This window comes from Vicugna pacos, chromosome 13, assembly GCF_048564905.1.
Source record: "Vicugna pacos chromosome 13, VicPac4, whole genome shotgun sequence".
NCBI classification, from domain to species: Eukaryota; Metazoa; Chordata; class Mammalia; order Artiodactyla; family Camelidae; genus Vicugna; species Vicugna pacos.
The window spans coordinates 14,989,506-15,017,393 of NC_132999.1; the positions used below are offsets into that span (position 1 = coordinate 14,989,506).

The window sequence follows — 27,888 nt, forward strand, 5'->3', positions numbered from 1 at the left end:
TTGAATAGCTGAATTACATAGTTGAGTTGTTGGGTTGAATTCTATCTCTGTAACATTTGAATAAAAAGTAAATATGTTGTTTCATGGTGAAGTTACTCATTACTTACTGATATAATTGATCATCAACATATCTCATCATATGTAGTCCAAGACACTGTGATAACAACAGACCAGTTTTTTGCCTTCCCCCAAAGAAAATCCCACTTTAAGTCCCTGGATTTCTCCTGACTGCTTTTGCGTTTGTCTCCCCATCACCTATCCCACTTCATTCTCATTATAAAACCGTTTTGCAGTTTGGAGGGCTTGGCCCCACCGCACCTGGCTCAGGGGTGAGTTCTGATTGGGCAAAGCTGATCAGGATAATCTCCTCCGCCACCGGATTTGTTCAGGTAACCCACGCCTGAGCCAATCAACACTCCCCCTACTTGGGACTGGACAGGGTCCTCTTACGAATGTCAAGCGCCAGACTCGTGCGGTCTCGGGTCCTCCTTCCGGATCTGAAGGAGGAAGCATGAGGCCCCTGTTACCGCTGGCAGCCATCTCATGTCCTTGAGGGAAGCCGGCCTTTGGAAGATGCTCCAAACCTGGAGGTGCCCTGAGTGAGTCACTGAGAAGCTCACATGCGGTTTGGAGGGGCCACTCTTGAAGACGTATCTCTGTACCTTCTCTTACGTAAGTCAATAAATCCCTTTAATTTAAGCCAGTTTCAGTTGAGTTTACTGTTACTTGTGAAAAAAATTTTTTAAATGATATGTTTATTCTTGGGCCTCATACAAGAATCCAAGAAAGTAGTAAACTAAGGTGTAGTCAGATTGGAATTATTTAATGCATTGATTTAGCATCTCATCACTTAGTTTACAGTTCTCTTGGTACCTTTTAGAGACTTTGGGGTTTTATGTTCTAATTGATTAATTCAGCAACTATTTATTGTTAATGTTAAGCATCCACTATTTCACTCTCTGTACGACACTGTGCATACAACAGTGATAAACATAATTTCAGTACTGAGAAAGCTTAAAGGGCTCGCTGACAGCAGGGATATCAATGAGTCATGCAAAAGTTAAAACGAGAAATCAGAAAGAAGGCAAAGGAGGGACATCTATTCAGAATGGTGGGGTGTTGGATAGGAGAGAAGGGGAGGAAAGTACATGTGTCATTAAAACTCCTAAGGAGTTACTAATTTCCGTTTTTGTGCCATGGATCTCTTTGGCAGTTACAGTGAAGCCTAGGGACCCATTTTTAGAACAGTATTTTTAAGTGTGTAAAATACTTTGGATTACAAAGAAAATTTCGTGTATTGAACTAGCTATCAAAATATTTTTTAAAACAAATTTGGGTTATAGTAATATATGTGCTTCTTTATTAACTCATTGAAGAATAAGATTTAGTGATGGACATAATTATTAACATAATTTTGAGATAGTGACGAATGTAAATGGTATTTTGAGTTATCTGCTGCAACTGTAATATGATATGAAAATATCAGTGATTTCTTTTGGTTGCAGAGGCACAAGTACCTCTAATACTATTGTGGTTTGTGGCCTACATTCATAATAGAAGGATGTGCTAAATTTTATTTAGAGGTTTCATTCAATGTAATTTTCTGGACCCTTGAATTTGATGCCAAGTTAAAAAAAAAAAAACCCTTGTGGGAAGAAGAGAGAAAATTTGAACTAATTCTTGACAGACTGAAGGATGTATCTAGGTAAATGAAATAGAAATTAATTTAGGACATATGAAATAGCATTAATGAAGGCATGGAGGTATGAGAGAGAGTACAGGACTGTCAGCGGATTGCTTTGGTTAGAGTGAAGAATGAATTTGGCATTGTGGTAGGAGGTAAGCTGGAAAGATTGGCAAAATCTCGTATCTTTGGGATATTCATTGGTTGGTTGTACATTATAGTGCTAAATGTGATTCTGTCTTAATGTGTTTGAAATCCTTTGCAAACTCTCTGTTGCCTAGCATATAGTCCAAGTTTTATAAAACTGCTCCTTATAATCAAGTCCTAGCTTTCCTTTCCAGCCTCATTTACCACCATTTTTCTTGCCACATACTATGTTTCAGTGATTCTCAAATATCATGCTATATTTATACATACCAGTCTCTTCATCTCTGTTCATCATTTGGATAATCACTTCCTGTACCTCAGTTGCCTCATCTGTAAAATGGGGATAGTAGGTACCTTACCAATTTGCTGTGGGGATTAAATCAACTAGTTATTGAAACTTGCTTGGAACAATGCTTACCACATGGTAAGCTCTCAATAAATGATAGCTATTATTATTATTATCATAATTATTATTACCTATTATATCTTTTCTACCTTGCCCAGTTGGCCAACTCCTAAACATTCTTAACTATATTCAGTATCTTATAGTAACCTATAATGAAAAAGAATATGAAGAAATGTTTGTATATATAAGTATGACTGAAACACTATGTTATACCCTTTCTTGTGTACAACTGATGCAACATTGTAAACTGACTATACTTCAATTTAACAAAATGAAAGAAAACAAAACAAAAAACCAGTATGGACATTACTTCCTCCAGAAAGATTTTCTGATCACCAAACTTTCATTTCCTCCAGATAGATTAATAACTTCCTCTTTTACATTATATCAAGATCTTGTATAGCTTCAATTCTTGTATTTTTCAGAATGTATTGTAATCTTACATTTCTGTATTATTTTTCCCCATTATATTATGAAACTCTTAAAAGTAAGGTCTGAATATTATCTTTGATGTCTATAGGTTTTTATCGTATTGAGGGGACATTTAGGAATTTCCACATTTGTCCATGGTACTTTTAAATTCTGGAACCAGTGCTCACACAGATATAATGGTAGGCGATTTGGTATAAGTTTTTGGTATTAATAAGATTCTGGTCACTATTCCTATATACATCCTTTATATATTGGTGTTTTCAAGATTTTGTTCTGGCCTGGAACTTAATTTCTCACTCTATACAATCTTAATTGGGGAACTCAATGACTTCTGTGGCATCAATTACTGTGTAATGAATGATATCTACTCGTTCTTAACTCAGATTTCTACCTCCTAAAGTTCATTTCCAAATATTCAAAATATATACCATCTAACTCCTTATGGGTGAGCAACAATAACCTTCAATTCAATATGCCAAATTTGAACTCATTTTTAAAAAAATTCTTTAGCCTTCTCTGGCCTCAATCTTACTAACACGGTTTATGCTCTCATAATCTACCTGAATTACTGCCTACTTCTTTTAATTAATTTATTATTTTTTCTAATTAATAAAAAGTAATGCTTTCTCTTTGTAAAAGGAAATTCAAGCAATGCAGGGAATATGTGATCTTATCTTCCAGAGATAACCACTGTTTCCCGTGTTATGTATAGTCTACAAGACTGTTACATGCATATATTAACACATTATTATTTGACTTAAGCAGTAGTCTCTCAGTTTCCTTATCTCTAGTGTATCCCCCTTGTAATCTATGCATGATACACACTCTTCTAAAGTATAAGTTAGTAAGTGACTTTTCTAAAAGGCAGATTGCATCATCCTGTTCCCCTGCTAACTTTTCCTGAAAAGCTATCCATTTCTATAGGATAATGTCTCAACTTTTGGGGTGATGTACAAAATCCTGCACGATCTGGCCCCATCCTATTTCTCTAGCCCTGGAGTTAAACTTGACTGTGCTACATTCCACTTCGGAGGTATTGGGCCAGTTTTCTCAGCTGTCAAGTGAGGATTGAATATAATACTTATCACAAGGAAATAGTATATAAAGTGCCAAGCCTACCGATGGTTTAGGGTTAACAATAAATATTGGCTCTTGTGGAGGAACAAAATGTTTTTGGATATGTGTGTTTAGTGTTTCTTGCTTTCTGAGTAGGAGGATCCTTTGACGTGCAGATTGCTTAATGCTTGAACATAATTGGAACAATCCCCGCCCCCCACACAAGAAAGACAGAATAGGAAGAAGGGAAGAATGACATTAATTTGAATAGATTTGAAAGAAGATGGGGGGTGAAACCTGAGTGGCAAGGAAGGGTGAAGAGAGGACAGTTCCCACAGTTATTTTTTTGGACGGATGTATGTGTGGGTCTGGGTGATGGAGGTGATAGTAAAGTTGGTTTAAGAAAGAAGAGATTTGAGAGAAGCAGTTATAAGAGTAAATGGATAGATAAGATATAAGACACTTAGGACGTTTTGCTAACTCCTCTCCCCTCTAGTTCCACACAGCTTTGTGGACGTCAGATTTACGTTCTTTAGAATTTGACGCTGGGTTGAGGTTGGCCACAAGCTAATCCAGTGATACTCCAGTTACGCGATTATTGTTTGCCATCCTTCAAGTCCAGTCTCCATGCTTTTAACTGCCTGCCCGAAATTCATTTATCCAACAAGTATTTGAGTGACCTCCTGTCTCTCCGTCTGCTGAATAGCCTGTTTTCCAAGGTCAGTCCCTAATCTGTTTTGTGGTGACGTTTCTGACACTCCAACACTAAAATTTGCTTATCCCTTTTTGTGTGTGCAACCCAGCGCACCTCATTCACTTCATTCAGACACGCAGTTTTATTTTGTACCCAATTTCATGAGAGTCTTTCCTCCTCTAATGAGCACTTTGGAGCCAGGAGTGGCGTTTTCGAAATCTACTAGCTCAGTGTATGGCACGAAGTAGATGCTTAGCAAATGTTTATTGAATGACTGTCCTGTGCATTTCAGTGACATCACATCCTGCATGCCTTGGGCGGCAGCCTGCACTCCTCAGCGGGAGGCCCAGAAGTCGGAGGGTTTAAGTCATTGTTTATATCATGCATCGAGTAGCTCAAGCTCAGACTATGGTTTCAGACGGTCCACAAGGAACGCGGCCATCAGGAGTGCCGGATCTTAGCTTCCCAGTTCAGAGATTCCACCCCGGGGCACACACGCCGCTTGAGAGGCGCCGGCGCTCGGCTACTCTCCGGGAACAGAACGTGCGAGGGAGGGAGCGGGCAGCTCACTTATCGCGGTGTTTCCTCCCTCCTCCCTCCCGGGGGAGCTCTCGCGAGAGAAGCCAGGGGAAGATGGCCGTGCCCTGTTTTTCCGTGTGAGGCGGTGGCGGCGGCTGCGGTGGTGGGGACCGGGATCCTGGTATCGTGGGCACCTGAGCTCTAGCTCCCCCCAGCGAGCGCGCGTCCCTTGGTGCCTAGGCGAGAGCCGGCTCTTCTTCCTCCGGGAGATGCGTTTGTCCCGGGCTCGGGGGCGCTCTGGGAGTTCATGCTGCGCTGGAGGCTCCTGGCCACCGCTCTAATCGCCTTGTGCCGCCGCAGCGCCAGCTTCGTCGCCCGCGGTGAGCCTCCTGGGTCCCCTCTCTGCCCCTGGTGGCAATGACCGGGGAGAAGATCCGCTCACTGCGGAGGGACCACAAGCCCAGCAAAGAAGAAGGGGACCTGCTGGAGCCCGGGGATGAGGAAGCGACGGCTGCCCTCGGCGGCACCTTTACCGGAGGCAGGATTGGCACGGGCGGCAGCGGCAAGGGCGGCAGAGCCTGTCATAAGATCTTCAGTAACCATCACCACCGGCTACAGCTAAAGGCAGCTCCGGCCTCCTCCAGTTCCCCCGGCGCCCCAGCCCTGCCGCTGCACAACTCCTCCGTGACTACCGCCTCCCAGTCCCCGGCTCTTCTAGCAGGCACCAACCCCGTTGCTGTCGTCACAGATGGAGGCAATTGCCCCGCACACTACCCGGTGCACGAGTGCGTCTTCAAGGGGGATGTGAGGAGACTGTCTTCTCTCATCCGCACGCACAATATCGGGCAGAAAGATAATCACGGTGAGGAGTGCTTGCCCCTCTCCACCTCTCCTAGGTTGTGCTTCCCCAGGGCTCTGGAATCGTAGGCTTCTCTCACACAGATCCTTCTTTCCTCTCCTTTGCCTGTTACCCGAGCCAAATGCTCGTAAATCATGACCGATTCAGTACAGCATGCCAGTGGTCTGGGGATTGGTTCTTGTGGGTGCAAAGGAATGTTTCTTCCTTGCCCACTTCAAACTGTGAGAAGCTGTTCTGTTTATCTTTGAGTCAGGGCTTCAGTGTGTTGATTCTTGACTATAAGAAATTTTACGTTGCCACTCGTCTAACCTGGCTTTCTTCCTTTGTTTATAGAACTATGTCTTTTCTTTTTCTACCCGCCCCTCCCCCCCATCTGGAATTTTGAACGTCCAAATTGCTCACCTCCCTTCATTACCCAGGTAATCCCAATTAGGCTGCCAACTGGTTGTGATTTCTACATGCCATCATGTTGTCTATTTTTTATTTTCTGCTTTTAGGAAACTTTGGTACAAAGTGTCTACACTTTGCAAATGCTTTGGTTGCTGAAAGACAAATTTGTTGGCATTTGATACCTAGAGCAAGTAAAGTGACTGAGAAGCTACGGTTTTGTTGGAGTTGAGTTTTTCCACTTGTTTTACATAGATAATTGCTAATAGTAATGTTTCATCTTGATGACGTGTGACTAAAAATAGTATGATTTCTCATAGTAACTTCATCATATCCTATATGACAAAATATAATGTCATTTGTTATTCAAGGACTGTATTTCTACTTTTTGCCTTAATTTATTAGCTGATTTTTTTCTGTTTCTTCTAGAAACATAATGTGATTGAGTTGACATTTAAGCAACAGTGAATTTATTAATGAAAACTAATATAAACACTGACATTTTCGACATTTAATAGGTAGGCCATTTTAAACCGGGTTGTTGGCAAATACTGTTGATAGCTCTGCTTTTAACTGAACATGACTACTGAATACATTCAGTTAGGACACACTCGACTCTGCAGAAAATAACAACACATTAATGAAATACTTACCTGTGGAGTAAGCTCTCTTAATTACATTGAACTCTAGGCTTCTTATCTAAAATTAGGGCCAAAGTTGAGATTAAAAAAATGAGTAAGATTTCTGTTGGTTGTGTAATTCTCTAACGACTGCATTTGTATTATGAATTTACAGTATTGTAGTAATATTACTACCTGTCATTTATCAAAACTCAAATCCCCAAAAATGTTCCTGAAAGCTGCACCCAGTTTTTCATTCCTACATTTAATTTATCTAATTATTTTACTATTGTTGCAACGAGCATAATATTGTTTGTTGATGGTAATTATATTATAACCCTTTGGGAAACAGCTTGTAGTGGAAGATGTGTTGTAGCTTTGTGTTATTTAGTTATTAGGTAATTTTTCACATTTTGTCATCGTAGAATGGTTTATTTTATGGCCATTGCCTTTAAAATAGAGTTCAATTACCTTGAAATATACCTGAAAACAGATAAAACCTTCTTTTGAGAGGTGATTTCCTTTGAAAGGAGAGAGATGACTATGACTGACAAAGTATGATGGTATAGTATGTTAGAACGGATTTTCTTGGTTGATCACATAAGGTACTGAATTGCAGGATTATTTGGATAGCATATCTGTTACCCAGAATTCAGAAGTTGGTTTGTTAAAATAAAATTGTGTTCAAAGTAATTAGAATCCTAAGTACCCTTAAACTTTTCCTTAGCCCACTGAAATTTTCCTTTTAAATTGTTTTGATATACCAAATGCTTGAATTGTGCTTAGCTGCACTTACATTATTGCTATTTTTTTAAATTGAAGTATAGTTGATTTACAATGTTGTGTTAGTTTCTGGTGTACGGTACAGTGATTTAGTTATACATATGTATTTATATATTCTTTTTCATTAGGTTATTACAGGATATTGAATATAGTTCCCTGTGCTATATAGTAGGACCATGTTGTTTATCTATTTCAATATAGTAGTTTGTATCTACTAGTCCGAGACTCCTAATTTATCCCTCTCCCACCTCTCCCCTTGGTAACCATAAGTTTGTTTTCTATGTCTGTGAGTCTGTTTTTGCTGTGTAAATAAGGTAATTTGTATCATTTTTTAGATTCCACATGTAAATGATATTCTGTGATATTTATCTTTCTCTGTCTGATTTACTTCACCTAGTATGATAATCTCTAGGTCCATCCATGTTGTTGCAAATGGCATTTCATTCTTTTTTATGGCTGAGTAGTATCCGTGTGTGTGTGTGTGTGTGTGTGTGTACATTTACCACAACTTCTTTATCCATTCATCTGTTGATGGATATTTAGGTTTGCTTCCATGCCTTGGCTATTGTAAATAGTGCTGCTGTAAACATTGGGGTGCATGTATCTTTTTCAATTAGAATTTTCATCTTTTCCAAGTATATGCCCAGGAGTGGATCATATGGTAAGTCCATTTTTAGTTTTTAGTGGACTCTCCATACTGTTTTCCATAGTGGCTGCACCAAATTACATTCCCTCCAACAGTGTAGAGGGTTCCCTTTTCTCCACACCCTCTGTTGCATTTATCATTTGTGGACTTTTTAATGATGGCCATTCTGACCAGTGTGAGTTGATACCTCACTGTAGTTTTGATTTGCATTTCTTTGATAATTAGTGATATTGAGCATCTTTTCACTTGCCTGTTGGCCATCTGAATGTCTTCTTTGGAGAAATGTGTATTTAGGTCTTCTGCCCATTTTTTGATTACATTGTTTGTTTTTTTTGTTTGTTACTGAGTTGTATGAGCTGTTTATATATTCCGGAAATTAAGCTCTTGTCAGTTGCATTGTTTGCAAATATTTTCTCCCATTCTTTAGGTTGTCTTTTCATTTTATTTATGGTTTTCTTTGCTGTATAAAAGCTTATGAGTTTGATTAGGTCTCATTTGTTTATTTTTGCTTTTATTTCTATTGCCTTGGTAGACTGCCCTAGGAAAACATTGCTATGGGTTTTTTTGTCTGTATTCTCTTCTAAGAGATATATGATGTCCTGTCTTATGTTTAACTCTTTAAGCCATTTTGAGTTTATTTTTGTGTATGGTGTAAAGGAGCGATCTAACTTTGTTGATTTGCATGTGGCTGTCCAGCTTTCCCAACACCACTTGCTGAAGAGACTGTCTTTTCTCCATTGTGTATTCTTGCCTCCTTTGTCAAAGATTAATTAACCATAGGTGTCATTGTTGCTATTTTTGAAGAATATAACCAGTGGTTCACATACCTGTGGAAAGTGTAATTGTTGTTTTCCCTGCAGTATATGTTCTCATCCTGCAGTGAAGACTCCTAGGAAGAGTAGCTTCTATTTAATGTGCTACTTCTTTAATCTCCTTTTCCTTTGTAGCTGCATAAGTTCTCTGTTAGATTCCATTACTTTACTCTTGAAATTGTATTAACCTGGATACTTTATTTAGACTTTTTAAAGACATTTTTTCTTTCAAATTATAAAAGATAAATGCTTTTTAGTCACTGAACAAAAACAAGCTATATGTTATATTTGGACTGTTATAACCTGATAAATACATAGCAGAATCATACACTCATATAGGTGCATAGCAGAGCCAGACAGTTACACCACATCATATCACATAGTTTTATATTCACTAGAAGTTCCTTCCACAATATGATGATATCATCATAGATACAACTTACTAAGTTGGTCAGCACTGTACTCAGTGTTTATGTGCATTATCACATTTAATTCTCACAATAAGCCTACAAGGCAGATGGTTTTATCCTTCATATAAAGGTGAGGAAAGTGAAGCCTAGAGACACAAGGAAACTTTGCCAAAGTTGTATACTTAGTTTAAGTTCCAAAGCTGGCAAATAACTAACAGCAAGGACTCCAAAACCCATGATCAACCTCTTTGTAAATATTTGCAAGGTTCAGGACCTACTATTTTGCAAAGTAGTCAGTTCTAATAATGTGTATGTGACAATTTACAACAAAGTTCTTTAATATACATTTTCTCACTTAGTCCTTGTAGAGAGATATTGCTGCTGAACAGCTCTAAGAGATTTTCTGTAGAGCCCAAATCTGTTACTCTTATTTGTTGTTTCTTTTTTAATGTATTGGCACAGATAAATGGGCGGCCTCATTCCCACAGTAGTCCTTTATATATTTGACAAGCACTCTTATGTTCTCCTTATCTTCAAGTTAAACATTCCTAACTTTTGTATCCTTCATATAACTTGGTTTGTAAAGTGCTAAGAATGGTCCCTGAAACATTGTATATACCGTTATGTGTATTAAATAAGTAAATGAAAATCTTAGTCATCTTCTTTTAGTGAAACTCTAGTTAGTTAATTCTTCCCTTTGAGGATGATATCCAGAACTAATCTTAAGCAAAGACAAAAAAGGAGACTATATTTATTGCTGTATGCAATACACATTTAGTGATGTTTTACTAAAGAGCGCACATTAAATAATGCACTACAAGAGTATGTGGATTTTTAATACTGTTTTTTCTCAAGTAAGTGGCTGTCTTTCCGTTCTATCCCTTCTGATGCTTACGTTTTTTTAACTTCAAAACAGGCCTTTACATTTATTAAATTTTATCTTGTTAGATTTGATCCTTTATTCTACCTACTTCGAAAGCTTATTGAATCCTAATTTGGTCACTGTTTATCTCACTATTCATTAGCTCTTTCAGTTTGCAGTGGTCTCTCAACTGAAGAACTTTTTTTTTTTGGTGTGTGTCTATATGTGTATTTACAAATTATTGTCAAATTGAATAGGAGCAAGGATAGAGCTTTTTCTGTGGTAAAATGTTGGTTGAATTTGAATTGCTTTTTCTCAGGCATCAGTTATTTTTGAGGAATATTGTGTTTGGATCCAAAGATATCTCTTGAAAATAAGTTAAATACAGTAACAGCCATAACATCATATATATCTTGTGTTTAGATATGCGAGTGATTCCGACTCATGGTATATTTAGTAACAACTTTTTTTGGATTGGGGAGAAATTTACATTACATTAAGTGTACTCAAATTGATTAAACCTTTTATCATTAATATATCTGTAGTTATATACCACTTTTTTTTAGTATAGAATTAAAGTTTAAGTCTAAGCCTTTTTTTTTTTTACATTGAGTTAAAGATTTTTCTGAATCTTTTTGCCATTGGTTGTTAAGCAAAGCATCATGGTGACATACTATTTTTTTTATAGTTGATGCTGATGATTTTTACTTCTTCACTTTTAGAATTGAGAATGCTTATGAAGTATGAAGTATATAGAAGACTTTCTTGATTCTGTCTGTATTTTCCATATGTTAAACATGTAATTTTGTTTTTTCCCTTAATTGAGTTAAATATCCTTGGAAGTTAAGCACCTTATTTTGGTCATTAGTTAGACTCTTTCAGGTGCCAGAGTGATGAAAGTCCTTGATATGTGAGTTGCTCAAATCAGCCTTTCCTAGATGTAAAAAATTTCTGATCTATTCTGAGATTTGGCAGTTTTCTACTGCTTTCAAGTACAGTGTCTGCCATGTGACAAGCCATCTTCTCTATACGCAGTTAATTTTCATTTTTACTGAGTTGTAGTATAATCTTCTTGAAGCTGTTTCACACAGTCATTAGAGATTTCAAATTTAAGATAAAATTTAGTTGAGAGTATCCCTGCCAATGCAGGTAACTCAATGAAGTGATAAAGAAATTATCTTATGTTATATTGTCTAAAATCTCTGCCTGATGACTGGCAGGTTTCCTCAGACAGGGATTTTGAAGTATCTTATATTCAGAAAGATTAAAAATGTACATTTGAAAATTGAGGCAATAGGATAATCTATTTGGTGCCTATATAATATGTTTATTTTGGCTTATTCTGTGTAAATTAATTTTTTCGTGTTGTTTTCTCTGCTTTGTTTTTGTCACTAACATCTTTATGATGAGTGATGCAAGAGAGTAGTGCACAGTATGTCTGAGACGAGACGACTATAAAGGTAAACTTTGCATGGCAGTAAAAACCTTGAACTAAGTTTCAGGTGAACAGTTTTAGCCAAGAGGCACCTCTGATGTGAAACATCTTTGAAAGAACACTAGTAGTTTTGTATCTATCTGTTATTGTGTTTTTATGGTCTTTTCTGAATTTTGTTTTTGAAAGGCATACCTCATTTTCCCTTGTAAAACAAAGTGATTTCTGGAGGCCGAAGATAGCCCATTAAAGCTTTCTGTACTGTCACTGGCTTCAAGAGTGATTTGGCTGTGAAATCTGTCACTCCTCTGATCTGTGGGATTGACTCAGTTGATCTTCATGATTATTTGAATGTGACTTTCCTTCTTTCACATCTTCCTGCACGTGCATCTCTGCGTGTGCAACAGAATAGGGCTGTCCTGGGGTTAAGTGGCTGTTTCCTGATGACATCATCATTAGCACTATAGAATGTGAACTACAACTTAAAATTGTGATATGAGCACATCTGCAGAGCTACCCCTGCAGACCTACCTACATGAGAGGGACGGAGGAATCCTCTTTTCTCATTTCCTTCACTGAACTACAATAGGAGTGGGAATTCTGATCTTCCAACTTTGGCAAAAAAGGAAGCAGAGATGAACATGTATGTTGTGTCTTGGCATCCTCAATAAGGTAGGAGAATTCTGGAGGACTTATTGGAGAACTGACTATGTCTGCTCCAAGTTAATGTCATTCTGAAGTCATAGCAATGAAGAGTACACGGTAGTTGTCAGGATGCTTTGGGTTCTAGAAAATGAGTGTAGATTCTCAAAAATTGGATGGAAGCTGGGCAGACAATATGTTCCTGTTCATATACCATTTATTTCATTGGGGCAGAGATGGAAGATCAGTTTTCGAGCAAGACTGAAGCATGTCAAATGGCGCTAGGGAAAAGGGAAAAGATCTTTTTTCAAACTGTTTAAAGATGATGAATGGTGTTATCAGGATATGTGAGGTTTAACTGTGTGGTTTAGTAGCATTTCATCTGTTCCTGAGCCTGTTACTCTTGCTGATATCCCAGAGGTTATCTGCAAAATCAGAAGGTCATCTCTATGTTTGGAATCAGATCTGAGTTTGAAACTATGCTTTTCTACAAACTGGTTTTTATGAAGTTATACTGTTTACGTTACTGCTGACATAAGTAAATATATATCTACCTCTTGGGGGATTATAGTGTCAAATGGCAGACTGCATTTGAAAATATTTTAACTCTGAAAGCTCATATCATAGTAATATCCATTAATACCAATATCTTGCTCTCACTTTTGCTGTGAAGTACCTTCCAGCAGAGGACATTCTGATTTTTTTTTATAACAAGATATAACACATTAATGTTTAAATGTGGGTGAAAGGGGCTGAAATTACAGCCCCTGCATCATTAATTGAAAATGTGAGCAAAGTAGGGGGCACCTGGACTTGAACTGGGCACCTCTTGATCTGTAGTCAGATGCCCTGCCCCTGAGCTGTACCCCCAGTACAGTATTGTTTTTGAGGTTTAGATAGGACTTCATTCAATTTTTATCTGATACTTGAATTTATACTGTCTGCCAGTCTGCTAAAAGGTTAGTTTATTTGGTTCTCTTGTAAGTCATCTTTAGTCTACTACTGGTGTAACTCAGGTCAGTATATTTGGATTCTTGACTGTAGATATCTATCAAGCATGTTAATTCATCCTCTCTTACTCAGCACTGTTCTGACTTTTGTAAATCTACCTGTGCTGAGTTGCATAGCTCCTTGGATATTGGTTGGCTTTCATAGAGAATCACGTGGAGACCTGCATTGTCCCGGGATAAAATGCTTTTTGGAGAGTAAAAACAGATTTTAACACTACTCTAATGGTTCTTTGTAACTTTTTTTTTTGTTACTGTTCATTATTCCTTCATTTAACATACACACACACACACACACGGATTTAACACAAATCTAATACTTGATAAACAGTGTTTTAGGTGCTGGGATTACAGCAGTGAATAAAACGAACAAAGTCCCTACTCTCAGGAAGCTTACATTCTAATGGGGAAAGATAAATAATAAACTAACAAATGTATGGTAATGATAAATATTATAGGGTAAAATAAAGCAAGTATTTAAAGTATATATAATAGTATTTAAATAAATAATAATATTTAAAATAAATAATAGTATTTAAAGACTGTTCTGGTCAGATTGGTGTTATTACCAAATGTGATTTTAAAAATTTTGTTTAGTGAAATGTCTTGGCATTTGGAAGCTCTGCATAATTCAGTCAACCAGTATTTTTCAGGTTGATCAATTCATGATGTTTCAAAATCATACATTAGTAAAAGGTCCATTCAAAGAGCAAGGGAAACCAATGGATTTCAGTGTAACATAGTACAAAAAATTTAATAATATGGTTTTAGATTTCATACTGCAGGAAACCTTTAAGAAATGACCACTTACCGAGTTTTGATATAGTATCAAAGAATACATCTGATTATTTGAAAAACTGTTAAAATACTCCTTCTTTCAACTGCATATCGTCTGAATCTGGATTTTTTTCATATACTTCAAACCAAAACAACATTTATACCAGAAACAGTTATAAAAACCCAGCTATCTTCTATTAAGCCGGATATTAAAGAAATTCAATTTATTGTAATTTTTAATTAAAGAATTTAGTATAACACCATTTTTGCTATTCTTTTTTGTTTGTTTTTGTTTTGGAAAATTGGAATTGCCTTTTTTCATAAAAAATTTATATTGAAATATCATGGGTTTATTGTAATTTTAAACTTAGTAAGGAAAATTTTAAAACAATTTTAATTTTTAATATGGTAAATGTCAATAAATTTATCCATATAAAGATTTTTGGGATCTTCAGTAATTCTTAAGAGTATCAAGCGGTCTTGAGACCAAAAAGTTTGAAATCTGTTGATACAGTAAGAAGAATAATTTATGAGTATTTTAGTGTCATGACTCCCACAATTTCTAAATATGTAATTTTAGGAAATTACTTAGCTATTTTTAGATTTATTTTTCTTAGGAATAATGCTTTTCTCACAGGGTTATGGAACAAATTAAATAAGGTATATAATGTATACAGCATAGTGCTGGGCACATACTGTGTAATAGACGCCCAGTAATTGCCAGGCATTTGGTTGATCATTTCCACACTTTAACATTATAGTGGACTTAATGTTTCTGGAATGTTTTTCACTCACTGACAAAACAGAGTTAGATTTTTGTTTACTACGTTAGAACCAAGGCATCCAATTTCAGATTTAAGAGCTGTATTTTGAAAAGTTGACAGAGAAGCTTAAGTTTCTCATATCTATTGTGTAACACATTAGCTTAAGCAGCAGGTTGAGGACTTAGAAAACTGAGGAGATAATATATGAAGGTTCAAACTAGGATGCTTGAGCACTTGGTTTCATTGTACATTTTGTCAGTAAAGTAAATGTGGTTGGATAGATGACGATGATTTTGCATTTAAAATATTGAAATCATAGTATGAAACTTGGCATCCTTAATTGTAGTATGTATTTCAGATTATGTTCTTATCTGTAAAATGAGAATGATTAGATTGTTGAACTCAAAGTCATTTCATAAATCTTTTGAAATTGTGATTAATTTGGACTTGTAATGGGAAGTTCATTTGTAACTTCAGTAGGTACTGATACTTTTACCCTTTCATCTGTATGTTCTTGGAGGGTTTAAGGAAACAAAGAGTAATTAGGTGTATAAATGCGTTGACTTCTTCACCTGTATGCTTAGTCTAGTCTCTGGTGGGTTCTACTTAATTTTTGTAATTTTTTGAGTAGTTACTACATTCACATGCTATAAAATTATAAAAAGATATAATAGGATACAGTGTAAAAATAAAATTTCCCTCCTGTTCATCTTTACCCACCCAGTTATCCTCTTTGGCAGCAACTAGTGTTACCAGTTCTTTGTTTTCTTTTTCTGTTACCATTTAGAACATGGTACTTTTTTTTTTCCCCTTGAAAGATAGAGAAGTGAAGAAAGAGAGCTATTACTACCTTTTCTACTGTTAGGACAGAAAAGGATATTAAGAAATTTACATGTTTGATTTTAAATGTCTTTCTCTTTTTTTATTGTCAAATTTATATCTCCAGACTAGACTTCTTAGAGTTCCAGATTTTGTGATTATCTCCACTTGGGAATCTTGGAGATATTTCAGAATTTACTTGTCCAAAATGGAGTTGTCATTTTCCACTTCCCACCTGGCCATCCAGTAAATCACATCATTAACTATCCAGTTGTCAAGCCTCACTCATTGGGATCATTCTTTATCTCACCCCCCCACCCCCTTTACCCATACACATCTAATTGACAGATTGTTTTGAATCAGTCTACTTTGTCCACTGCTACTGTCGCTGATAGATGCAACCGGTGTTCCAGGTTCTTGTCCCATCCCAGAAAGAATTCAGAGACAAGACTTAGATGTTAAAAAGGTAAAGTGAGGATTTATTAAAGGATGGATAGTACACTCTCAGGGGAGAGCGGGCAGGCTCAGGTGAGCAGCTGCCCTGAGTTTCTTTGGCAAGTTAGTTACGTAGGGTGTAAAAATGAATGGGTGGAATATTCATTGGGGAGGGAAGGGTTTGGGGTCGTATTCCCTGATTATAATCCCAACTCCACCTTCCCAAAGGGAGGAGGGATTTTTTGTCCTTATTTAGTCTGGATCGGAAGTGTCATGGCGTCAGTGCATGATGGGTACTTCTGATCTGCAAGGCTAATTTTATTGAAATGAGGGCGTAATGAGTAAAAGGTTACATTCGGACACTGGAAATTCCTGCCTTTTCTGACCTTTCTTTGTTGGTCTCCAGGCCAAAAGGTGTGGTTCCTTATCAGCCCAAAGATTCCAGCTTTTCTTTCTCTGCCCAGGGATCCCTGCTGCTCACATGATGTGTGGTTTCCTGCATTTGGCCTGTGCCCCTCCTTTCTGCCCAATTCCTGCCATTTGGTCTGTGTCCCCCTTTCTCTGTTCATATCTAGCTATCTGCCTGCTCTAACACTACCACTTTGAGATCAACCAATTTTTATTGTCTTTCCCCTGGAATACTGCCCCAGACTCATAACTAGTCTCCCTATGTACCTTTCTGTCCCATTCTTTGTGTGGTAGCAAGAGTGATCTTAAAATGTAATTTGTATCATTTCATATCCCTGCTCAAGATTGTTTAATGCCTTTTCCACTTAAAAAGTAAGTTCATATTTCTTACCATAGTTGTAGAACCCTGCATGATCTGGCCCTTGCCTTCTCTGATATAATCTTGTACATATCTCTCCTTTTTTCCTATGTCTGGCCATGCTTGTTTTCTTTCAGTTCCTTGAATATGCCAGGTTATTTCTGGCCTCTGCCTATAATGCTTTTCTTCTCATTTTTTGACTTTTTAGTTCCTGCTTAGCTTTTAGATCTCATTTTAAACATTATCTTGTTAGATTTTCTTGACTTAAGTATCAGAAAGTATGTCTCCCTTTATTATTTTCAGTCTTAGCCTTTTTTTTTAACACTTAAAATCTGTTTTGTTCCATTTTATATTTATCTTACTCTTCTTTATGAATATTAGCTCCACGAGGGCAAGAATTTCTGGCTTGTTAATGGTTGAATCTCTAGTGTCTAGCACTATGCTTCACACATAGTAATGTTCAGTAAATATTTATTGAATGGAAATGAATAGATTTTACTTCTGGGTGAAATGTTGGAGAAATAACAGAACCTATGAACTCTTCTAACTTTATATTAAAATACAATAATGAATCTAGAATCAAGTAAACTATTATGAGAAATTAACAGTAACATAATATGATTATGTATGGAAATTATATTGATAATTGACAAGTGTTCTGTCTTGGAAGCAATGTAACGTGATAACTGACAGGTGTTCTGTCTTGGAGGCAGTGTAGTGGGACATGAAACCCTTAGTGATTGGAGCATGGGTCTATAAACATTTCATTAAAGAGCAAGATAGTAAATACTATAGGCTTGAAGATCATACCATTTGTTGTGTGAAAGTAGCCATAAACAATTCATAAACAGTCAGCATGTGACTATTCCAAGAAAACTTTATGTCGTGTCCGTGAATTACACAATAAAGACATTTCTAATATAGAAAACAGACGGTAGCAGCAAGTTTGTGCCCTGCAGTAAACTTATCCCTTCCTCTTGTTTTTATTTATTGCTATCATTAGGACTTATAACAGTAGAAAAAAAATTAAGCTTTTTCTGGTACCTTATTTTGAATAGAGAAATTCACACCAAAGAAGCAAGTGGGCAAGAAAGCTTATTTTATTCCAGAGCTAGACTAACCTGGGTGATGGTTGTTAAGGAAAAAATAAGTCTGGTAAAAAGGAAGAGTTTTGCTTCTAAAATTATTGGGAGCATGGTAAGTTTTTACTGCAGTTTTAACAGCCTTACTTATCCCTCACTTCCTAATTTTTAAACAGCTTTATTCCAGTATAATTCATATAGCATACAACTAAACCATTTAAGGTGTACAGTTAGATGGTTTTTGGTGTATTCAAAGTTGTGCAACCACACCACAATCAATTTAAGAACATTTTTATAACCTTAAAAGGAAACCGTGTATTTCTTACCTTTCATTGCTTCCTCCCCACCATTTCCCCCAGTGTAGGTAATCACTAATCTACTTTCTAGCTCTTTAGATTTTATTATTCTCAACATTTCATATAAGTGAAGAACACAACATGTCGTCTTTCATTTAGCACATTATTTTTAAGGTTCATTCATGTTGTATGTAGCATGTATCAGTATTTCATTCCTTTTTATTGCTGATTAATATTACATTGTAAGGATATATCACCTTTACACGTTCATCAATTAGTGGACGTTTGAATTGTTTCTACTTTTCAGCTATTATGAGTAATGCAGCTATGAATACTTGTATATAATTTTTATGTGGACATGTTTTCATTTTCGTGGGTGTATGCCTTTTGCTGGGTCTTGTGGTAAATCTTTGTTTACCATATTGAGGAATTGCCAAAACACTTTCCAAAGTGGCTGCACTGTTTACTTGTCCAGCAGTGATGTTTGAGGACTTCAGTTTCTCCTCCTTGCCAGCACTTGTTATTACTTCTCTTCGATTACAGCCATCCTAGTGAGTACAAAGTTGTATCTCATTGTGGTTTTTGATTTGTGTTTCCTTGATATTTACTGATTTTGAGCATCTTTTCATGGGCTTTTTGGCCATTTGTATATCTGTGGAGAAATGGTATTCATTTTTTCCCATTTTAAAATTGGGTTGTCTTTTTATTACTTAGTTATGAGTTCTCTATATATTCTGGATGTAAGACCCTTATAAGATACATGATTTGTAAAATATTTTCTTCCTCTGTGGATTGTCTTTTCACTTTTCTTGATGGCATCCTTTACAGCTAAAACATTTTAATTTTGGCAAAATCCTATTATTTTTTATTGCTGTGCTTTTGATGTAACCGAGAAGCCATTAACTAATCCAAGGTTACAAAGATTTATTCCCCTCCCCCCCTTTTCCTTTGAAGAGTTTTATGGTTTTAACGCTTATATTGAGGTCTGTGATCTATTTTGAATTAGTTTTTGTGTATGGCACGATTGATTCATTGATTTATACTTCTGTCATTGTGCAAGTATATACTGTATTGATTACTGTGGTTTTGTAGTAGGTTTTGAAATTGGGAAGTATGAATCCTCCAACTTTGTTGTTTTTTCCAAGATTATTTTGGATATTCTGGGTCCCTTGAATTCTTATATGACTTTTAGGATCAGCTTGTCAATTTGTGCCAAAAAGCCGGTTAGGTTTCGATGTAGAGTGCTTTGAATTTATTGGGGAGTAATATTGTCTTAACGATATTTAATCCATGAACTTGGAATGTCTTTCCTTTTGTTTAGGTATTATTTTTTGATAATATTTTATGGTTTTGGGGTTGTAAGTCTTGCATCTTTGATTTCCGTGAAGAAACTCCTCAATCTCTCAGCCATTTGATTTCTTTGTATTATTTAAAGTATTAGAATAGAGTCTTACAGTAAATAGCTTACATATCAGCTTGTTCTTTTGTCTTCAGAGTTTAGAGGGGATTTCTGCTATTCATTCTCTTGAATGAACTGAGAGGAAAGTAAGGATAATATTCCTGTCCTTTCCCATACTAGATCTGAATAAATCACTCCAGGATGGATGAGCAGAAAACAAAAAGTCCATTTGAGGATCTTTGAAATAAAAGAAGCATTGTTATAAGTATCCTGAAGATACTGTTAAGAATACTGTAAGAAAAGTTTAGAAAGTAATTGTTTTGTTGTTTAGTAACATATAAAGCAATTTGTTTCTCTAAAATTGTTATATGATGGTATGAAGAAAATAGGCCAAATTAAGAAGACACTGGAAATTTTAAAAAATGTAGTCACTTCATTAAAAATGTCTAAATTAAATAAGTAAATAAAGTCTTGGCAGTATAGAAAATTGAATGAGTGTTGTACAAAATTAATTTGAAAGCAAAGACTGTAGTGGAAAAGGAGATAAAAGAATGGAGGTTATAGATACATAGTATATCTGTCTAGATTTTATTTTATGAATAATATGTATTTCCAGAGAATAAAACAGAAAAAAATGGATCAGAGGCCATGCCCAAAGCTATTAAGAAGAAAACATTTTTGATCTAAAATTAGTTATTATTCTAAAGTTAGAGACAGCTCATAATGTGTTCCAGGGAAAATGAATAAAGAGATTCTGCATATCTTGGTGATATTTTAAAATGTAATGAAGCGGCCTACACACAAGTGAAAAGCACAGATTACTATTGAACTAAAATGAGTATCAGTTTGGCCTCAGACCTCTCCAATGGTAGAACATACTTGATATACCATCTTCAACTGTAGAATTCTTTCTAGCCAACTATTCATTTTCAAAAGTAATAGTAACATTATAGAAAATAGGCCAACCACCATGATATTCTTGAAAAATATTATTCAAAATATTATCCCAGATTGTAAGAGAGAAATTTAAATGACTAACCCAAGAAAGGATTTGTGTCAGAAAAGGGCTGATAATGAACATTAAAACCAGTTAAATATACCATAGATCAGTCTACTAATTATAGCAAATGTGGTTATAATCTTGAGAGACGTTTTCCCCAAAAGCCCCTTTGCTTCACATTTTGGAAGACGTGTATCTATAATGGGTAAGAAAAAGATTTATAATCATTGGGTAAATTAGTGAAACAAAAATGTGTATAGAGGAGAAATAAAAGTACCGACCTCTTTACAGTCGCATCAAAAACAATAAAATACCTAGGAATAAAGCTACCTAAGGAAGTGAAAGACCTGTACTGAGAAGACTGTAAGTCACTGATGAAAGAAATTGAAGATGACACAGCATAAAAAATGAAATTTTGCCATTTGTTAAAACATGGATGGACTTGGAGGGTATTACGCTAAGGGAAATAAGTCAGGCAAAGTCAGAGTCTGTACGGTATCACTTACATGTGGAACTGAAAAAATAAAACAGACTAATGAATATAACGAAAAAGAAACTGACTCACAGATATAAGAGAACAAAGTAGGAGTTACCAGTGAGGAGAGGGAAGGTGGGGCAAGAAGGGGTTAGGGGATTAAGAGGTAAACTACTATGTATAAAATAAGTAAGCTGTAAGGATATAAAGTACAATACAGGGAATATAGCCAATATTTTATAACTATAAATGGAATATAACCCTTAAAAATTATGAATTACTATGTTGTACATCTGAAACATATAATATTGTACATCAAATATACTTCAATAAAAATGTACTGACCTCTAGTTTTGTAAATGTAGAAGAGTGAAAAATGGAAATTTGATTGTTGAGTCAGTGGTAAAGAAAAAGCTGTGAATGGCAAGATTCATTGCTAATAAAATTGAATTTGAGATAAAATTGGTTTAAAAGTGCTAAGAGTATATTTTGATAAGTTATGATCATTAGTACTCAAAATTTTTTTGCATATTTATGCACTAACGGTACCAAAAAATAGAAAACAAAGTGTTACAAAGATGGAGAAAAGTTAACAAAATCAAAATAGAATTTCTGCCTCTTGTAATGATGAGCTAGGTAATTAGGACTAGTCTTTTTTAGAAGCAAGTAAGAACAAAATATTCTACTTTAAGGATATTGGTGATCCAACAAGACAGGAAGGAATTACTGGGCCAACATCTGGCAGAAGATGGAAATCCAAAGATGTCGGCCTAGCATCATAGGTTTATGTTTCTTCAGTAGCTTTTTTGTGAATCCAGACAAAGTGATTAAGAGGCTGAGTGGTACTTTTGACAACCTCACTGAGCTAAGAGGACAAAAAGATAGAGGTGAGGGCCTGCCAGGTGTGGGGTATCTCTTAAACACACTGCTCTTTGGAATGGAAACTTGAAGAGCTGCACCTTAGGAATAAGGGTGAACTGCAGGTAAATCAGCTCTGACACAGGCTGAAGCATAGCTCTGAGTCATTTGTGAGGGCCAGAAAAATAGTGTCAATCCCTGCATTCATTGATCTAGTCTAGTACTCCCAGCTACGTGTCAGAAGCAGATGAAAGTGTCTACAGGATTTGTTTCCTTGGTTTCAAAATTTTTACATAGAGAGTTAATTAAATATTATGTCAAGCATATAGTTAAAGATGACCTGCATTATAGGGAAACTGGACAACATGAATGGAACCAGAGAGAAACAAATAAGAAAAACAGACCCATCAGAGCTTCATTTATTGTAATTACTATTAGAGACTTTAAATAACAACATTTATTATGTTCTTGGGGGATAAGAGACAAGGTTGAATATTGAAGTGGAGAACTGGAAACTATAAAAATTGAAATTATATGTTTGGAAAAGAACTAAATAGAAATTCCTAAATGGAAAAATATAACTCAATTAAAAACTAAATAAATTGGCTTAATAAAAGTTTACACCCTGAGAAAGGCAGAATTTATGATCTTGGAAATAGGTCAAAAGAAAATATCTACAATGAAAAATGGAAAGGGAAAGAAATTTTTAAAAAATTAGAGTAAGAGAAATTTTACATTAATTGAACCCCAGGAAAGAAGAGAGAGAATGGAGCTAAAGGAACATTTGAAGAGATAATTGTTGAGAATTATCAAAAATTGATGAAAGACACCAATTCAGAGATTTAAGAACTCCAACCCAAACGGATTAAAAAGAGGATTCCATGTTGGTATGAAATGGCTGGGGGAAAAAAAAAACTTCTGAGTTAACGTTACTTCCAAAAGAGCAGTGGAAATTCCTATAGCTGACTTCTCAACAAAAAGGAAACCATAAGACCACGCAGAATACTGAACAAAATAACAGCCAATCAAGAATTATATACCCAGTGCAATATCCTTCAAGACTGAAGTCAAATACACATTTACAAACAAAAACTAAAGGAGGTACTGAAGGATGTGTTTCAGAAGAAAGGTGATTCTGATGGAAGGTTAGACAGGTAGGAAGGAATGAAGAGCAACAAAAAATGGGAATTAAACCTGAATGTATATTGATTCTATAAGGTAAAAATAGAAACTCATGGGGCTAGATAACATCTGGATGAAGGGAATGAAGTTAGTGTTCTAAAGACACTGACATGCTCTCAAGAAGAGTAATGTGCCACTTAACATTTGACTTTGATAAAGGATGCGTATTGTAAACTTTAGAGCTATGCTGACAGATAGAAATACAATGCAAGTTACATTTATAACTAAATTTTTGAATAGCCACATAAAATAAAAAGTAGTTGAAATTGATTTTTACTACTATATTTAACTCAAAGTATCCAAACATTATTTTAATAACATCATGACCAATATAAAACATCATTGAGATCTTTTACATTCTTGTTTTTCATACTAAGTCTTTAAAATCCCAATTTATGGTACATCTCATTTCAGACTAGCCACATTCCAGATGATCAGAAACCACATGTAACTACTATATGGGCCAATGCATCTCTAGAATAACTACTGAAAGAATAGTAAAATAAAAAAAAATATATATACTTTACACCCACAGATTAAAAAAATGGAATAATGAAAATAATCTAGAAGAAGGTAAGAAAGATGAGAAAAAGGAACATGGAACTGGCAGGACAAATAGAAACTGGATAGTAGATTTAAACCCCAATATATCAGTAAGTATAATATATGAAATTGAATTAAATGCTCCAGTTAAATGACAAATGCTTTCTTACTGTATGAAAAAATACCTAACCACATGCAGTTGGAAACACATCTGAACTCTAATAAGTAAAAGTTGAAAGTGAAAGGATTGAAATATATTTCATGTAAATATGAATCCAAAAAATCTGATATAGTTGTATTAACATCCTAGTAGGTTTTAAAGCAGGAAACATCTGAGATAAGAGGTACTTTAAAATGAAAAATCGTTCAATTAACCAAGAAGATATAAAGATTTGATTTGTACTAAACTACATAGCTTATAACTATATCAAGCAAAAATTGCTAGAACTATAAGAAGACATAGAATCCCTCCAATTAATGTGGGAAATCTTAACATTTCTCTTTATTTTTAACAAGTTCACACACAAACACACAAAAAAAACCCAGGAAGGTTATAAAAGATATGCACAACACAGACTAGATCTAGTAGGTTTATATGAAATGGCGCACCCAACAACCGCAGGATACATGTTCTATTCAAGGATGCAGAAAGCATTTACAAAAATTGATCAGACTTGACCTTGAAGTATGTCTCAACATTTTTCAGAGGACTGAAATTATACTGAGCCTATTCTCTGATCACAATGCAATTAATCTAGAAATTATTAATAAAAAGTAAAGATATAAGAATTCAGGAAGCAAAAGGGGAAACTAATTTGCTTAATTTCCCAGTTTGAGTCTATTTTACTCAAATAGCATAGAAGAAAAATAATAAAAGAGTGAGAATTATCAAATAAGAAAAACAGACATTAAGTAGCAATGTGCCAAAACTTTAAAAAGATGCATATAATTAATAAACTTCAGACTGATAAAAAAGAAAATACAAGTAACAAATGTGAATGAAAAATGGGTCATCTGCATAAATTCTGATGTCATTAATCAATTATAAAAGGATATTGTCAACAAACTGTTTGCCAGTTAAGTGACAATTTAGATGACATGGAAAGAATCTTAGAAAATTTTAATTTCTTAAAATGAGCTCAAAAAGAAATTAGAGAACATAAGTACTCTTGTCATTATTAAAGGCAATGAATCCATAATAAAAATGTTCACTCAAAGAAAATTAGGGCTAGATGGTTTTACAAGTGTATTCTTATAAACATTAAGGAAAAATAACACCCAAACCTTTACAGTTACATTACCTAATTATGGAAACATTTGAGTTTGCAACCCTTGCCTAAGGTAATGCCTGTTGCATTTTCATGATCAAGTTTCTGTAACTAGTGATCTTAGTAAGATTTGTTGCTGTATATTCAGAGCTTTTTCTCATGCCTTCATTTGCAAATGCTTATTACTGTCTTTTGAATGTCAGACGTGTATGGGAAGCATTTCATATAAGTAAATGAACAAAATATGTATCTTGTTATCCTGAGGTTAACATCTAATGAAGGAGACAGATGTTTACACATTTACAAATTGAAAGTACAATTTAGTGTTGTGAAAAATGCTATAATAAACAGATAGGTAAAGAGGGCTTTGGGAACAGCAGAGGGACACCTGTTGCTTAGAGAAGACTTCACTGAGGAGGTGATGTTTGAGATAAGTCCTAAAAGGTAAGCATTAGTTTACCAGGCAGAATGGGAATATTTAGGAAGGATTAACAAGATATGTGTAAAATATTGAGAATCTGGCTAATTGAATAATTTATTGTATGCAGTTTAGATGAAATACAAGGTAAAGAAGGAAATAGGAGAAAAAAAGGAAGGTAAGGACTTATCAAAAACCTTTTATGCCATGTTAAAATATGGAGTACTTTCCAGTCTTTTAAGTGAAACTATAACATGGTCAAGTTTTTGTTTTAAAATTGTTATTCTGATATAGAGAGGAGATTGCAATGGGGCAAACCTGGAGGCAGGGAGACTGTTAAGAGGGTTGTTGCAAAAGATACTCAGGTAAGATGATGAGAGCTTAAACTGGAAGAGAGGCAGTGGGAATTAAGAATGATAGTCCAAAGTAAAGGCTTTGGTTTTTGGTATAGTTAATGTTGAACTTTTGTTTCTGGTACTAATTTATTAACCCTTTTTTGTTTACTTTTTATGACTACTTTTTAGTTTTGATAAATTGTCATAGAATGTGGTTGCAAACTTATATAATTATTTCAATATTTAGAAAAGGTGGAAGATGATCTCATTCTAGACCAGTCAAATTGGAAATTGATACTTATACATGTGGATTTTTTTTTTCTGGCACTGATCAGAAACAAAATAAATGTTTAGAATAACAAGGGGCTGTTTTTAGTAAATTGGAAAATGTATATTTTCTATAGATCCACCTAGGCTTTAGCATTTTGAGACAGAAGAAATCGCTTTCCTTTGCAGTATACTGTATTCTTTTTTGGGGGGTGTGTAATTGGCATACATTATATTAATTTCAGGTGTATAACAATGAGTTGATACTTACATATAGTGAAATGATCACCACAAGTCTAATTAACATCCGTCACCATACATAGTTCAAAATATTTTTTTCTTGCGATAAGAACTTTTAAGACCTACTCTTGGCAACTTTCAAATATGCAATATAATATTACTAATATTACTAACTATAGTTGCCATGCTGTACATTGCATTCCCATGACTTACTTATTTTTTAACTGAAAGTTTGTACCTTTTAATTTCCTTTACCCCTTTTGCCCACACCCTGCTCTCCATCACTGGCAACCACCAATCTGTTCTCAGTATATAAATATAAATATAAATACATATACATATATATTTAAAAGATTCTACATATAAGTGAGATCATACTGTTTTGATTGCTTTAGCTTTGTAATATAGTTTGAAGTCAGGAAGCGTTATGCCTCCAAGTTTGTTGTTCTTTATCAAGACTGCTTTGGCTATTCAGGATCTTATAGGTGTAGTTCTTTTACCGTGAATAAAGACTTCTGCTGAAGACTTTGAAGACACTGAAAAATTTCAGTGACCCACAGATAGTTTCTCATATGGTATCAGTGAATGATTTATCTTTATACTTTTTCTCAAGTATTTTCATTTAGTGTTTGAACTGAACATGATGTTAGTTTTTAGTAGAAAAATTATGCCTTACTGAAAGATCCTTATACAGAAAATTGAGAGTCCCTAACCTTACAGATTTTTTTTGACAATAGAAAAATCACTGACATAATTTTGTTGTTTTTTAGAGTTTTTCTTTAGTGTTTTTATGAAATAGGTATATGATTTCAACATGAGAAGAGAGAAAAATCAGTTTTACTAACTTCATATATGAAAATATCTGTAGTGAAAAACTTTTCTTCATTGCATATTCCATATTGAATTAGCAATCAACAATGTTTAGATACAAATTTTTTTTCATTTGCCTTGTCATTTTTATTCTTACCCATGTAAATTTTTAAAAATAATGTAGCATTATGAAAAGATAACTAGTTTACTAAAAGGTGTGAAATTTTGGGGGATTGAGTTTTGTCTTTTTGAAAAATAGTTTATATTGATAACTTGGCAACTATTGAAGCTTACTTGAATAGTATTTGAGCAAAACTTCTTTTCTGGGGTCATACTTCAAATGCACATATGGTTATTAACAACCTGTATTATAGTGGTTTCCATATCTCTATTAGGTTGAAGTCTGAGGAATGAAAACTGGGATGTATATTGCCTAATCACTAATAGAAATTTGTACTTCAGGTTTTTATTTCTGAAAAACATACTGTAAATTGTGCCTCTCAGTTGTCTTTTGTTTTGTTTTGTTTTAAGACCAAGAAATTTACCTTAATCTAGGCTTTAAAAAATTACTTACAGAGAAAATTTAAATTTAGTGAATTTATTTATGTCTCCTAAATCTTGCACAAAATACTATCTTGTAGATCATATACAAGTTTCTTACAAAAAGTAATAAAAACTTGTTTTATCCGGTGTATGATTTCTTTATAAATGTATAGATAGCTCTTTTTATTGGCAAAAATTGTTCATGTGGTAAAA

The 27,888-nt window shown here is 35.0% G+C and overlaps 1 protein-coding gene across 2 annotated transcripts in view; it reads left to right on the plus strand.

Annotated features, from left to right (window-relative positions):
• Positions 1–565: 565 nt before the first annotated feature.
• The window catches only part of ANKRD13C (ankyrin repeat domain 13C), an 81,464-nt gene continuing 54,141 nt past the window's right edge, over positions 566–27,888 (plus strand). The window contains exon 1 of one of the 2 annotated variants that reach the window (XM_072974202.1): positions 566–672. In XM_072974202.1, the coding sequence (XP_072830303.1) occupies positions 621–672 (52 nt within the window). In that variant the 5' untranslated portion in view covers positions 566–620. Of the gene's footprint in view, positions 673–4,876; positions 5,801–27,888 lie in introns of those variants that run through there. The other variant, XM_006205342.3, reaches the window with a different exon arrangement.